The 13,279-nt window shown below is 36.3% G+C and overlaps 2 protein-coding genes across 2 annotated transcripts in view; one reads left to right on the forward strand and one right to left on the reverse strand.

Moving 5' to 3' along the window:
- The window catches only part of LOC123870585 (exostosin-2), an 18,659-nt gene extending 10,765 nt beyond the window's left edge, over positions 1 to 7,894 (reverse strand). Inside the window, exons 1-3 of the mRNA XM_045913942.1 lie at positions 7,182 to 7,894; positions 4,680 to 5,280; positions 3,780 to 3,938 (exon numbers count right to left, since the gene is read on the reverse strand). Of these exons, the coding sequence (XP_045769898.1) occupies positions 3,780 to 3,938; positions 4,680 to 5,280; positions 7,182 to 7,720 (1,299 nt within the window). The 5' untranslated portion in view covers positions 7,721 to 7,894. The remainder of the gene's footprint in view (positions 1 to 3,779; positions 3,939 to 4,679; positions 5,281 to 7,181) is intronic.
- Positions 7,895 to 8,998: 1,104 nt separating this feature from the next.
- Positions 8,999 to 12,205, forward strand: LOC123870587 (guanine nucleotide-binding protein subunit beta-like protein 1). The gene is made up of 2 exons (XM_045913945.1): positions 8,999 to 9,277; positions 9,879 to 12,205. Exons 1-2 carry the CDS (start codon positions 9,128 to 9,130, stop codon positions 10,695 to 10,697), a joined length of 969 nt encoding a protein of 322 aa, XP_045769901.1. The 5' UTR covers positions 8,999 to 9,127; the 3' UTR covers positions 10,698 to 12,205.
- The last annotated feature ends 1,074 nt before the right edge of the window (positions 12,206 to 13,279 follow it).

Below are 13,279 nucleotides of genomic sequence, written 5' to 3' on the forward strand. Positions count from 1 at the left end.
TTTAGTTTTTAATTAATTTAATTATTTTTATTTGTTTTTAGTTTTAATTTAGGTGTAAGTTTATTTTAAAATAATTTTACTCTAAATACCTAGGTACCTATCTATACAGCTACCTACCTATTTATGTACAAGTGTAAATGAAAAATTTATAACACCCCCGACGATCCAAAGTATTTGAGTTTTCCAAAACATCATTTTCAAATAAATAATTATGTATTTAGGCAACGTCCATCTTGACAGCTTGACATATTGACATAATATTAAGAACCTAACGGTTATCTAACCTTCTTTTCTACAAGAAAACTAGAAAAGAGCTCATAACTCTTAAACGGCTGAACCAATTTTTTTAGATAATAGCTAAGAACACTCTCGATCAAGCCACCTTTCAAACAAAAAAAACTAAATTAAAATCGGTTCATTCGTTTAGGCGCTACGATGCCACAGACAGATACACAGATACACAGATACACAGACACACAGATACACAGATACACACGTCAAACTTATAACACCCCTCTTTTTGGGTCGGAGGTTAAAAACTCTATGTTGATGTGAATAAAAAATATAAGTACTTTTCGAATTGAATTTCGAATATTTTTTGAAAACATGTTTGTGATTGGTTAATGGCTCAAAATGATTAACGCCCACTAAGATTTTTGGCTTTATCACTTATATGTATAGGATTACATAACAGAGACAGCGCTATACTAATTTCTTTCCGTAGATAGAGTAAAATAGTTCAGACTTCAGATTGCGTGCGGATAATTTTTGCGTGAAAACTGCTCACTTAAATTGGTGAGAAATGACAATTTTATGCATGGGAAGTGGAAACCATTGGGGACATGACGACTATACAGTATCTGCATAAATTGCACATAATACGAAATAGTTTAGAATGGGAAAACTAATCTTGTCTCTTTATCGACGTCAAACCATCGATGCGTCAAACAAATACTGGTGGTCCATGACATACAGACGGACAGATAGACAGAAGAGTGACATTAATATGGCTCCCTTTTGCCTTTTGGGTACATTTTTGGGTACAAAAGGAACATGAATATTATAGCTAATATTGGTACTGATTCTGAACACAACTACCGATAGAGTATTCGCATCCTCTTCTTACTAATGTAATATGAAAAGGGCAGGTACAGTTTGACAGTTTTAAATTTAATTTAAAGCTGTGAAACCTCGTGATTATAGCTGCCAGTCGCGAGCCTATTGAAAAAATTTTAAGCGTGCACTGAAATTTAGTCTTTAAATGTACAATTCATGTTCCGTCCTTTTTTAGCAATATTAAAAAGAAAAGGATGCAGATACTCTAAAAGTTTAGAGGAAGACAACAGAATCGACGCCACAGGCACTGTTTTGTTAAAAGTAACCCATCTAATTACACACTTGAGTTACCACCGCTTAATCTATGCAAGTGATTGACACGTAAACAAGACATATATGTATGTCACAATTTCTCTGTGCACATGCACATGCACATCTAACGATGTTTTCCTTGTCTACAGCGCACGCGATAAATTTTTAATGTTTCTCCTTACATAAGCGTTACAGTCTAAGAGACGACCATTAAAAATAACTTAGTTTTAAGCGAAAAAAAAACACACAATTCTTCCATTTGTTGTAGGGTCAAAAGGCATTTTTAAGGTCCCGTACCTAAAAATTAGTATATTATACAATCAAAGATTATGTAATTGATAAAAGAGCGTGGATTTGACCTCCAGCTCGCTCCAGCAATGCGCGGGACTTCAATTAGGTACTTTATACATGGCATAATTTGGCATAATATATATTGTAGGTAGGTATATCAAATCTTTGAAAAGAGCAACCGCCGAGTTTTTTGCTGGTTCTTCTCGACAGGAAAAGCATTCCGAACTTCAACTTTTCTTCCTGATTTTTAGATTTTTCCTTTACTTGTGCTATGAGACCTACATACCTGCCATATTTCCTGATTCTAGGTCAACGGGAAGTACCCTATAGGTTTTCTAGACAGACACGACAGACGGACAGACAGACAACAAAGTATATAAGGGTTCCGTTTTTCTTTTTGAGGTACGAAACCCTAAAAACTAGAAATTTCACAATAGAAAATGATTAATTAAAAACGAACATTTTAATGATTGTGATCTGATTTTATTTTAACGAGAAAATTGCGTGGCGGAATGTTTTTCTTCATGTCAAAATTATATATTTTTTAATGCATAACGAATCTACTCGCGAAGCGTTTTACGATGTCATTAAAAAAGAAACTAGACTGAAATATTTTTTTTCTATGAAAAGCTTGATTTAGTAAAGTCAGTTTTATTTTTGCACCTTTATTCTAATAGAGAACGGTAATAGCGAAATTACGCGTCGGTAAAATTCAGGAAGTCGGGGGTTCGATCTCGGGCACACACCTCTAACTTTTCAGAGTTATAGTACGCGACAGGTTGAGATGGCAATCGGGGTATGAGGCGGGGGGAGCACATCACCCGCGCTCACCCGCAGCGAGTTAGCCTCCGTCCTTTAATGGTAAAAAAATATCATGAGGAAACCTGTGTGCATGAGAGTTCTCCATAATTCAATTCTCAAAGGTGTGTGAGGTCTGTCAATCTACACTGGGTCAGCCTGGCAGACTATAGCTAAAGCTCTTCTCATTCTGAGAGGAGACCCGTCCTCAGTAGTGGGCCGGCGATGGTTTATTCATGATTCTAATAGGTACAAGTTAGCCCTTGATTGCGATCTCACCTGGTAGTAAGTAACAATGCAATCAGATAGAAATGGGCTAGCGTGGAAGTGGTGTATGGTAATTTATATTACACTAGTACCTATAATATCATTTCTTAGGCATTTTTTTTATTTTTTTCCACAAAAAGATATATACTGTGTGTCGGATCTTTTGCCTATATATGGATAGGTAGTTAAATAAGTTGTACTAACTTGTATTTACTTTGGTAAATGACAAGTCGGCGCCTACGCAAGGCAGTGGCGCCACCAATATACAAATCACTTGCCTTGCGGCCACACACTGTGTATATCGATGTCTTCGTGTTCGTAAGCGCTTGACGGTGAAGCAAGGTGAATTTCTAACTCAGTGATCTTCACTGAATGATAGCCACTGAGCTCGTTTAAAGGTTCTCTACGATTTTTTTTAAATTATTATTAATGGAGAACTAACGAATGTCACAGCCAATGTCAAATGAGGTCGGTGGTTATTATTCAGTGTTAGACACTGAGTTAACGAATCACCCCGTTGGAAGCGGCATGGTAGTTTATATGATTGCCTCTACCTTCAATGGAATTTCTTATTATTAACCGACTTAATAGAACTTTTAACAGTCGTCTCCTGGTCTACAAGGGCTCGTAGGCCGCAGTACTCAGACAGGCTAGTTATTTTTAGTGTTAGTCACAGAGGCGACAGCTATGACGCTGTTATCTGGGTACAATGCCTTCGCCTTATAATGGGCTTATCGTCGCTATGGATTCCGGCGTGCTGTCGGATTAGCAAGTGACTTGAGACTTTTCTAAGCCAACAGGAATTAATTTTTTTTTAGATATGAATACCAAATTATTTTACCGAATAGAATATCCTCGACAAATGAGGTATTTTGTACCAAAAACATAGTTAGTTAGTGCCATAGTTTCTTTCGTTATCTCTATTACTTGACAAACGTTAGAACGGTCCTTTGGGTTCAAGATTTTAACGAGTTCATTTATAAAAAAGGGATTTTTGAAAAACCTAAATCCATGTGGAAGAAGTTGTTGGTATGATGTTAGTAATCAAAACTTACCAAATGTTCAGGCATATTCCACTCCTCATACATCCTGGCGGCCAATGGAAACACCTTCTCGTTTATAATCTCCAGCGTTGTCAGCGTGATCTTCTCTATGCTGGCGAAGTATCTCTCGTACGCCCACCGCAATTGCCAGTACAGTTCGCCACGACGCTCCTTCAACAAATCAGTATTTATTAAACAAGTTGTAATAAAATGCCAGCCAAGTGCGAGTCAAACTCGTGCACTGAGGGTTCCGTACTCTGGAATTCTTTTAAGACATTTTGCATGATACATCAAAAACTAAATGTATAAAAATAAATAAAAAACTGTTTTAGAATGTAGGTACAGGTAAAGTTCTTTTATATGAGTTTTTCCTTTACTTGTGCTATAAGACCTACCTACCTACCAAATTTCATGATTCTAGGTCAAGGAAGTACCCTTTAGGTTTTCTTGACAGACACGACGGACGGACGGACGGACGGACGCACCGGACGGACGAACGGATGGACAGACAGAAGGTATAAGAGTTCCGTTTATCCTTTTGAGGTACTAAATCCTACAAATAAAAATACAAGCACCCTACCAAAAAACAAACTAAAAAAACAAACAAAAAACGGTTCCTTTTTCGTTTTAGGGTACGGAATCCTAAAAATACAAGCACCCTACCAAAAACAAACTAAAAACAGACCAACCAAAAACTAACAAAAAAGTTAAAAAAAAAACATTGGAGAATAGCACCATATTGAATTTTTTCAAAAGTTTACAGCCATACTTGGATGATGTAAGGATAGTAAACCTTACATCATCCAAGAAAATCTGTTCAGTTCCCCGAATAGGACATCAACATAGGTCAACATCTTAATTACTAGGCTACTACCACTTATCATGTAATAGTTATTTATACTAATTACTTACCTTACTAACAGAATGAACTATTTTCACCAGACTCTTAATATTCTCTTCAGGTACAAATAAAGCAATCTTATTCCAATCCACATGCGAATTGAACGGCATCACTATCGTATCCGCAATAATGATAGGTATACACTGCGACGCTATAATATCCATCAATATACTCTGAGCCAATCTCGCACTACGGACTATTAGGCAAAACATGCCTTCTTTCAATACATCCGGATAACTAAATATCCGTCCCGTTGTATATTCACAACGTTGCTTATAATCTATTTCACTAGACATCTTACATCTATCGAGTAATAGCAAATCGTTAGACGATGATGCTATACTTTGTAATTCAGCTAAGTAATCATCCGGTATGTTTAATTGTGCGGATATAATCATATAGTTTTTCTGATCGGGCTGTTTGTTGTCTATATGTTGTGCTAAGTGGCTGTACAAAGGTAGAGATATGTCAAAGCCATATCTAAATGTCCATGTGTCGAAGCCAGCGCCTGCTATAATCGCTTTGCTGGTGTTGAGATCAACCACTGTGTTGTAGTTTGGTGCAACGCCTGCCACCATGTTGAATATGAGGTGGTTTTCACCATTGTTCCAACTAAAAGAAAGATTTGAAGTTATTGCACACATATGGAACAAATTGTCCAAGAATATTTATAGTAACATCAAGCTCAAATATAATCAATTAAAAATAGATTCAACAGTCACATAAAAACTCATAGCAAAAGTGGTGTAGGCACATCAAAAGGCAAAAGCTGCTTAGTCTATGAATAATAATAGTCTATGAAAATAATAATAACAACCTGATACTAGATTAAGGTTTTTTTATAGCCTGTGGGAACTCTTTGATTTCCAGGATAGAAAGTAGCCTAATGTCACTCTCCAGTTTTTTAACTATACCCATGCAAAAAAAACACAGCAGTAATATGCTCCATTGTGACATAATTGAAGGACAAACCAACACACAAACACACTTCTGCATTTATAATATTTAAATACTTATGTAATTTTAAGAGACTTTTTGATTAGTAATACTTAAGTAACTGAAAAACATGTCCAAAAAGATGTGAGCATTTTTCATCAAGTTGAGTAATGCATTTTATAAGTAAGTTTGTAAGTACTTACTTACAAATAAGTAAATATTTCTAATTTTCCTTGTCTAAAACATAATATTTTTCCAGTAAAGAATTTAAAAGGCCCACACTATGAAGCATGCAGTATTTTAATTAGATTCAAAGCTTCTGTATACAAAACCAATTTGTATGCCAATGAATACAAATTGCCTATTGACATGCAAATAATGACTCCATATCACATTTTGTGAACCAGTAGGTATGTTTACATGTTTATCTAGGTATAGACATATTTATTTAGGGCAAGTACAGATATATTTTTGTATAGTATGAAGCGCGCATTTTAGGTTTTGAGTCATCATCATCATCATCATCAGCCTGTGGACATCCCCTGTTGGACATAGGCCTTCCCTACAGAGCGCCACCACACCCAGTCCTCGGCCTTCCTCATCCAGCCACTTTCCGCCAGCCGCTTTATATCGTCGGCCCATCATGCTGGAGGGTGTCCCACACTACGCTTGCTTAAATGCTATCTCCACTCAAGGACTTTCCGGCTCCAGGCAGGCCTCTACGACAGGCATGGCCTGCCCACTGCCACTTCAGCTTGCTAATATGATTTTGAGTGCTTGCTGTCAAAGATGAATATGGAAACAGCTTTGTGTCAGAAGATATTACATTCAAGTTGGAGAAAGATACAACAAAGATGACAACTATTATAGGGCTTTCAAAAAGACCACAATACAAGTGAACTAGAGTGAGAGAGCTCTCGTTTTGATTCTGAAATGACATCCTGTCTTTGCCATGCTGTCATGAAGGCCCATATTGTCACATACTTCATTGTTTCATGGCCTACATTTGAAAGCTAAAGCCTCGAGGTTTTGTTACAAGTTCTGAAACTGTTGTGAACTGTGCGACAATTGCCAAAAGATTTATCTTAACCTGTGAAATGAGCGTCAAAAAGCTCAATCAAATGACAGCACAGTAAACCTATAATCTCAAAGCACATATTGAAGTGTGCTAATAAAACTACTGAGTCCTGCATCAGCACACATGATTTTTTGCATAGATATAAAGTTAAAGACCAGAAGAGTGACATAGGCTATCTTGGAAATACAAAGAATTCCCAGGTGATTTTTAAAAATGTTATTGCAATTATCATGACATCAGCTATCAAACTTTGGTAACTTATGATGGTTTTAACTTTGTCCATGTGAATTTAGGCATTTTCAAATTGAAAACTCTTTGATTTCCCAGTATAAAAAATAAAGAATAGTTAACGTCCATTTTTGGAATGCAAGCTTTCTCTGTACCTCATCAAAACCAGTTGGGTTAATGGATAGGCAGTGACAAGATAACAGATAGACACACTTTTGTATATTTATAATATTAAGTAGAGAGTTTATCAGAAACTAAACAACATACTTACTGCTCAAGTGATTGGAGAGCTTGTGAAACATATTCACTGTGAAAATAATTCTGATTCAAAGTATCAATGCTTGGCACCAACAGGCACGCTTCGTCCGGACTAGAAGTATAATATTTACTACTCTTAATCGTATGTAAAATTTCATAAAACTCCCTAGAAAACCTGGATATGCTTTCATCATCTTCTGTTCTATAATCCTTCAGAGGATAGATGTATATTGTTATCTTATCGTGGCCGCCTCTCCCACATTTGTATACGTTAAAACAGTTCCAATAAGTGCAGTTAGCTACCCGAGGCACCGATGGAATGGGACTTCTTGGAAGAGAAACGACAGGTAATCTCACTGCATCCAAATTCACAGCTTCCTGGAAATCCACACGAGGAGCACTTCCCACGAATATATTACACACAACACTCAACACTAGAGACACCACAATAAACAGTAGCAGCCCCACAAAGAATCTATAATACAATATTTTCCTATAGGATGTTACATACTTCGAATGCTTGCTCGTTTTTAACAGAGTCTCCGCAGCCATTTGTGATTTTCGATTATTTTAACATTCTTAATTTACATATGGCACCCATTATTAGGTACTTCGATTATATATTTCTCATTCAAAACTTCTTAAATTTGTAAAACACTACAAAAACTGAAGCTTCACAATAAATTGTTGAGAACTGTCGACCGCTGTCGACCTGTCGAATGTCGACTGTCGTGGTGGTGGACTCTGACGGGCATTTGACAGTTCAGTTATGGGTTGTCAGATTAACTCGGCTGAAATTCCCCAAAAATAATTCCCTTCAAAAATAATACATTTTTTTTTTGGTTTTAAACATATTACAATACCGAACTATATCAAACTAAAATTAATTCACGATATAAAAATGTTGCATAATTTTGATATCTTTAGCATTTAAATTCAAAAAAAATAGATACATTGAATCAAATCAATCTATAAATTGGCAGTATAAATTGCAAATTATTATTACAAAAGCTGGACTTTAAAGATTGAACTCGTGTGTTTTATGAAACCGACAGTTTAGTAGTTAGTATTTGTTTAGATTAGGTACGCCTAAAGTTTTTGTGATAGGTACGATAGAAATGGTCTTTCAATTTTATTTCGTTTTCATTTATTCTTGAAGGCACTAGGTACTTCATCAAAAGGAAGAATTATGATGATGATTAGGATTGAAGACTAAACCGCTCAGAGTGAAATGGGATAATTATTTACCAGGTAAGTCAGACAGACAGTTACAGCCTTTAGAGTTTAGATTAACCGAGCCTTTGGGGGCGCACTAACGCGCCTTTGGATAGGTCGGGGGGCAACATCCTCCTAAAGGCGCCGTTGGTTGGTTGGACTGGTTAGTCCATCCACCCCCAAGGCCGTGGCGTGAGTCCACGTCTGAGTGACGTGTAAAAATTGGTGACCTCGTCCTCACTGGCGAAGACGCTGTGATAAGATTGAGTTTGTGTGTCCTACAAATTCTCAAAATTGAGGAATACTTTTGTTGCTGGCAACTCCTTTTCATGACAGATCTTTTTATAGATTACGACATCTACAGATAAAAAATAAATATTTAAAGATGCGTTCATAATTTCGATTAATTTGCAAAATGTCATAATTTTTTTGATTAATATTTCCAATCCAATCTACTTTTACTTTTGTTTTTATTATGTACTTATTTTAATTATATTTTAACCTGAATGAGCGTTTTATATTGTAGAAATATGAAGAAATAAATTAAAAATTGTATTTATCGCTTTCCAAATAGTCAAACATGAACGCATCGATACATCCGTGACGACGTTTGTAAACTTTCTTGTTTTCATGTCAGTTTTGTGTTGTGCGTAGTTGTGGTTCAGTTTCTGATGGCTTGATTAATTTGATTATCATTTTATTTTTCTATTCCAATCACATATTTTGGTTCGAGCTTGACTAGAAATGGCTTTGCTACCACCTGACCCGGTTTACACCATTCGCAACGTCGACAATTCGCCTGTGTACTCGTTGGCGTTCAGCTTTCTTCCCGGCGGTCTCGAGAGGCTACTAGCCGGGTCGAAAAATGGATATGTTTATGCATACAACCTTCAGGTGAGATCAGATATTCCGTGTATAATAACATGGATTTCACACCTATTGCGTCGCAGTTTGTGTTCGGTGATATACAGCTTCAGTGAGCAGAAGTCTCTTTGTTTACTACCAGCATTTAGTGACCTAGAAAACAGCCTTTAAAATGTGCCAGTGCGCAAACAAACGTTTTTGTTGATCGTGCACCTGTCCAAAACGTCTGTTCTTACCTATAAATCGCATGTTTGTTTTATAATACGAACAGTCTTTCAATAAGTTAAATTAAATTCTTACAAGTACCTGCCAGCCTTGTCTGAGCCTGTTGTTTTTGTTGTCTAAAACTTGTTGCCTTATCATATTAGCAGACTGCTTATTATATAATGTTTTATTATGCTGAAATAACTACTGCCAAGATCTGTACATATCATAAGAAGCTAATTTCACTGACTGATATATCAACATTCAGCTTGTATTAATTACTACAAACTAGAAACATGAGATTTTGCTTGTAAATTTTCTTTATTATGTAGACCCCCACTAAGAGATATTAAATAATACATGAGTGAAGCTAGGATGGGTTGGTTATTATGTTGTAACATATAATGAATATACTTATATTTTTCAGACTAACCGGGTCCAGCAAAAAATCAAAGTCGGTCAAGCTCCCATCCTCCATCTCATTCACACAGAAAGCCAAATGATAACCCAAGAAAAGGGTGGCATTTATAAAATATTCAACCTCACCAACGCAGGCTATAAAGAAGGGCACACCATCAACACCGATTATCCAGGATTCTGCCGCTTTGACGCCAACACAAAACTCGAAGCACTCTACGTACCTGACAGGGAATCCAAAATATGCATTTACAACTTCAACGCTGAAAAGATCGGGTCTCTACAACCAGATAGCGACTTACCAAAACTTGGTGATCCGATGTGTTTGAAGTATATTGAATTTCCGAACGACAGACCCTGCTTATTGGTGGGTTACGAAGCAGGATGGCTCATACTGTGGGATCTCAACACTAGTCAATACATAAGCAAGCTACAGACGAAGGAATGTCCAATGTCAGTGGATTTCCATCTCGAACAACAGAGAGGCATTATCGGCAATGTCTCTGATGTGATACAGATATTTAATATAGGGAAAAAGGATTTCTCGCTGACCCATAAGTTGGATATAAATATCAAGAATCCTGGCATAAATAAAGTTAATACTAGAAACGACGGACGAGTATTTGCATCCGCTGGTTGGGACGGGCATATCCGTATCTTCTCTTGGTTTTCGCTGCGGCCTTTGGTAGTCTTAACTGAACATAGACAGGCTGTACAAGAAGTTGTCTATTCTACGCAGAAAGTCTCATATTGGAACGCTAATATTTTGGCAGCTGGAGGTCTAGACGGTGCGATTACTCTCTGGGATTTGTATAACAACAAGAAATAATTCTTGTCCCGCTAAGCCATCGTATTGTTTCTACTTATAAGCAAAAATATTGTAGAATACATAACTAACATGGTCAGAAGCTATAACATAACCTCGACATCACATAGGATCTCTATATTTTGTCAAACACTTAAGTTTGGCATTGCAGCAGCTAAAAAGTAAAAACCATTCCAGCAAGATGGAAATTCTGAGCCAAAATGCGATTTATCGTTGACTAAAGCATTTGAAGTCAGATCACTGTAATTTTTATCAGTTTGTATTATTTTTGCAATAAGCGTGGATGTTACTAGGTAATATAGGCAGATTGTGAAGGCCTTTATTAAGAACTCTTACTAATCGTGTTGATAATATTAATTATTGGTGCCCTGCTTTAATTTGTAAACTGTCTTTTAAGCAAAAGACCTGCATATCTCATATTTTTATAATTTTCTCATGCAATTTTATGTCAATTTTGATCATAATTTTATTATTGGACTTGAATTTATCTTCTAATATTCCATAGTCAAGCTAAGAAGGTTTTTGTTAGGCTGGTAATAGGTTACTGGAGAACAATTCTTTTGTTAAACCTAGGTTTGTTAATTGAGAGACAAGACAGAGTGCAACACAACACATATTTTTCTTAAATGTTGCAAAGTAATAAACTTATTCTCAGTTTTAGTTAATTGTTGAATTATTTATTGTTAATTGTATAAGAACTTTCAATGTTTGTCAAGTATTTTCCTAACTGTCCTTTGGGCAAATTTTCTGAGCTTGACTTGGAATTAAATAATTTTATTTAATATTGTTGTAATGCCAATATTGCCTTTAATTGAGAAATGCTTTAATTATTTGTGGTTATATGGATTGCAAGCTCAGACTGTCAATATATATTGCCGATTGCGATATTCACAGTTTTTGTTTGAGCAAGATTTGTGAGAATCAGGATAAAAAAATTGCTAATAATATGTTCAGCGTATAGTATGTAGTTCAGAATACGAGCTATCCCAGTGTTTTTTATCAACATCGGTAAATTAGTTTAGCTGTAGAAATCGCAACTTGTGTGCGTGGATTTAGATTTATTTTAAATCCCGTGGGAACCTTCTGTGAAAAAAAATTCTGTGTCTCCAGGATGCAAGCTACCTTTTTACCAATATTCAGCAGTTGAAAGAATTATCTGTTTTTTTAATTCTAAGTTTTAAAGCGGCTTTGACAGATCTATATATTTGACATTGCTCAGATTTAAGACGGATAAGTCTGTCAATCTCAGGTATTTATTAAGACAGGTATTAGAAATTTGTATCGCAATATTTATTGACTGTCTGTCCCTTGCCAACGGTGCCGGAATGCCGATTGGATCTCATAATATGTACAAAATAGGTAAAAAATGAAATAAAACCACATATCCACAGTTGTGGCCAAGCTTTTAGAAGCTAAGAATAATTGTTGAACGATACAGCGACGACTATAATTATGTAAAAATGATTTATATAGCAATGTTTTTGAAGACAATTAAAAGCCTATGAACTATGTTTTTGTGTTTGAAATAATTGTTTAAAACTTCTGGACGGATTTGGCTGTTTAGAATGGAGATGGATTATATTATTATGGATTAACACATGGCTACTTTTTATCCCAGAAAATCAAAGAGTTCCCAAAGGATTTTTAAAAACCTCTACTCACGCGAGCGAAGTCGCGGGCAAGCTATAGATCGACCTGTCGCCCATAGGATGCGACAGGTCGAGAAGGCAATCGGGGTATGACTTATGAGGTTGGCTTATGTATTCTGAACCGGGGGCTGTGCGGGGCGCCCCCACCCCAATTGCCATGTCGGCCTGTCGCGAACAATAGATCGCTATTCGGTATAGATATTCGATAGACCGAATATTATCAGTTAACATTTACAACAGCTGATAAGACTCAAAACAATGGATGAGGAATTCTTTTATCTAAAAAACATTAGGGATTATCGGCCTGCGGTCATTGACTTGAAGACTAATAGTAAACAAGGATTTGAATATAGATAAGAATCATAATATAGGTATGTATATCATTAGCAGGATCATAACTAGCCACGGCCGAAGCCTTCCACCAGACAAGCAGAAATAGTTCTAAAAATTACTGATCACTCGAACCGGCAATTCTGGACTGTCTCAGGCAAAGAGAATATAATCGTTTTTAGTCTCAGGTGCAATTTAGAGGGAGGTTTCGGCCATGGCTAGTTACCACTCTATCGGCAACCATAGATTTATCAAAAATTAGTTCCGAAAATAAACCGACTAGGAGTTAAATACCATATCCCAAAGGACTCGTATTACATATTAATCTATGGGACTCGCACACGAAGGGTCCCGTACCATAGACCATAGACAAGAAAATATCACTTTTTAATCCCAAGTGCAAGTTAATGACTGGACAGCGCCATCTATGATGTGGTTTAGTAAATCATTACTATTTGTCGAAGAACACATTTTGATTCTTTGTTTTTTGGTTGTAACGTCAAATTCACGTTTTTCGGATATCCCATGAGAGATTGTAAGCTTTGCTGATAAAAGCATTGATAAGCCTGTAACTATCTACTTCTTGTTCATGATTCTAGAATCTAG

The sequence above is a fragment of the Maniola jurtina genome, chromosome 12 (assembly GCF_905333055.1).
Source record: "Maniola jurtina chromosome 12, ilManJurt1.1, whole genome shotgun sequence".
In the NCBI taxonomy this organism is placed as follows: domain Eukaryota; kingdom Metazoa; phylum Arthropoda; class Insecta; order Lepidoptera; family Nymphalidae; genus Maniola; species Maniola jurtina.

What these genes read in the sequence shown, in the direction of transcription:
- LOC123870587 (XM_045913945.1), top strand. Translation starts at nt 9,128, where the DNA reads ATGGCTTTGCTACCACCTGACCCGGTTTACACCATTCGCAACGTCGAC. An exon ending in TTTATGCATACAACCTTCAG is followed by an intron (nt 9,278 to 9,878) that starts GTGAGATCAGAT and finishes TATATTTTTCAG; the next exon opens with ACTAACCGGGTCCAGCAAAA.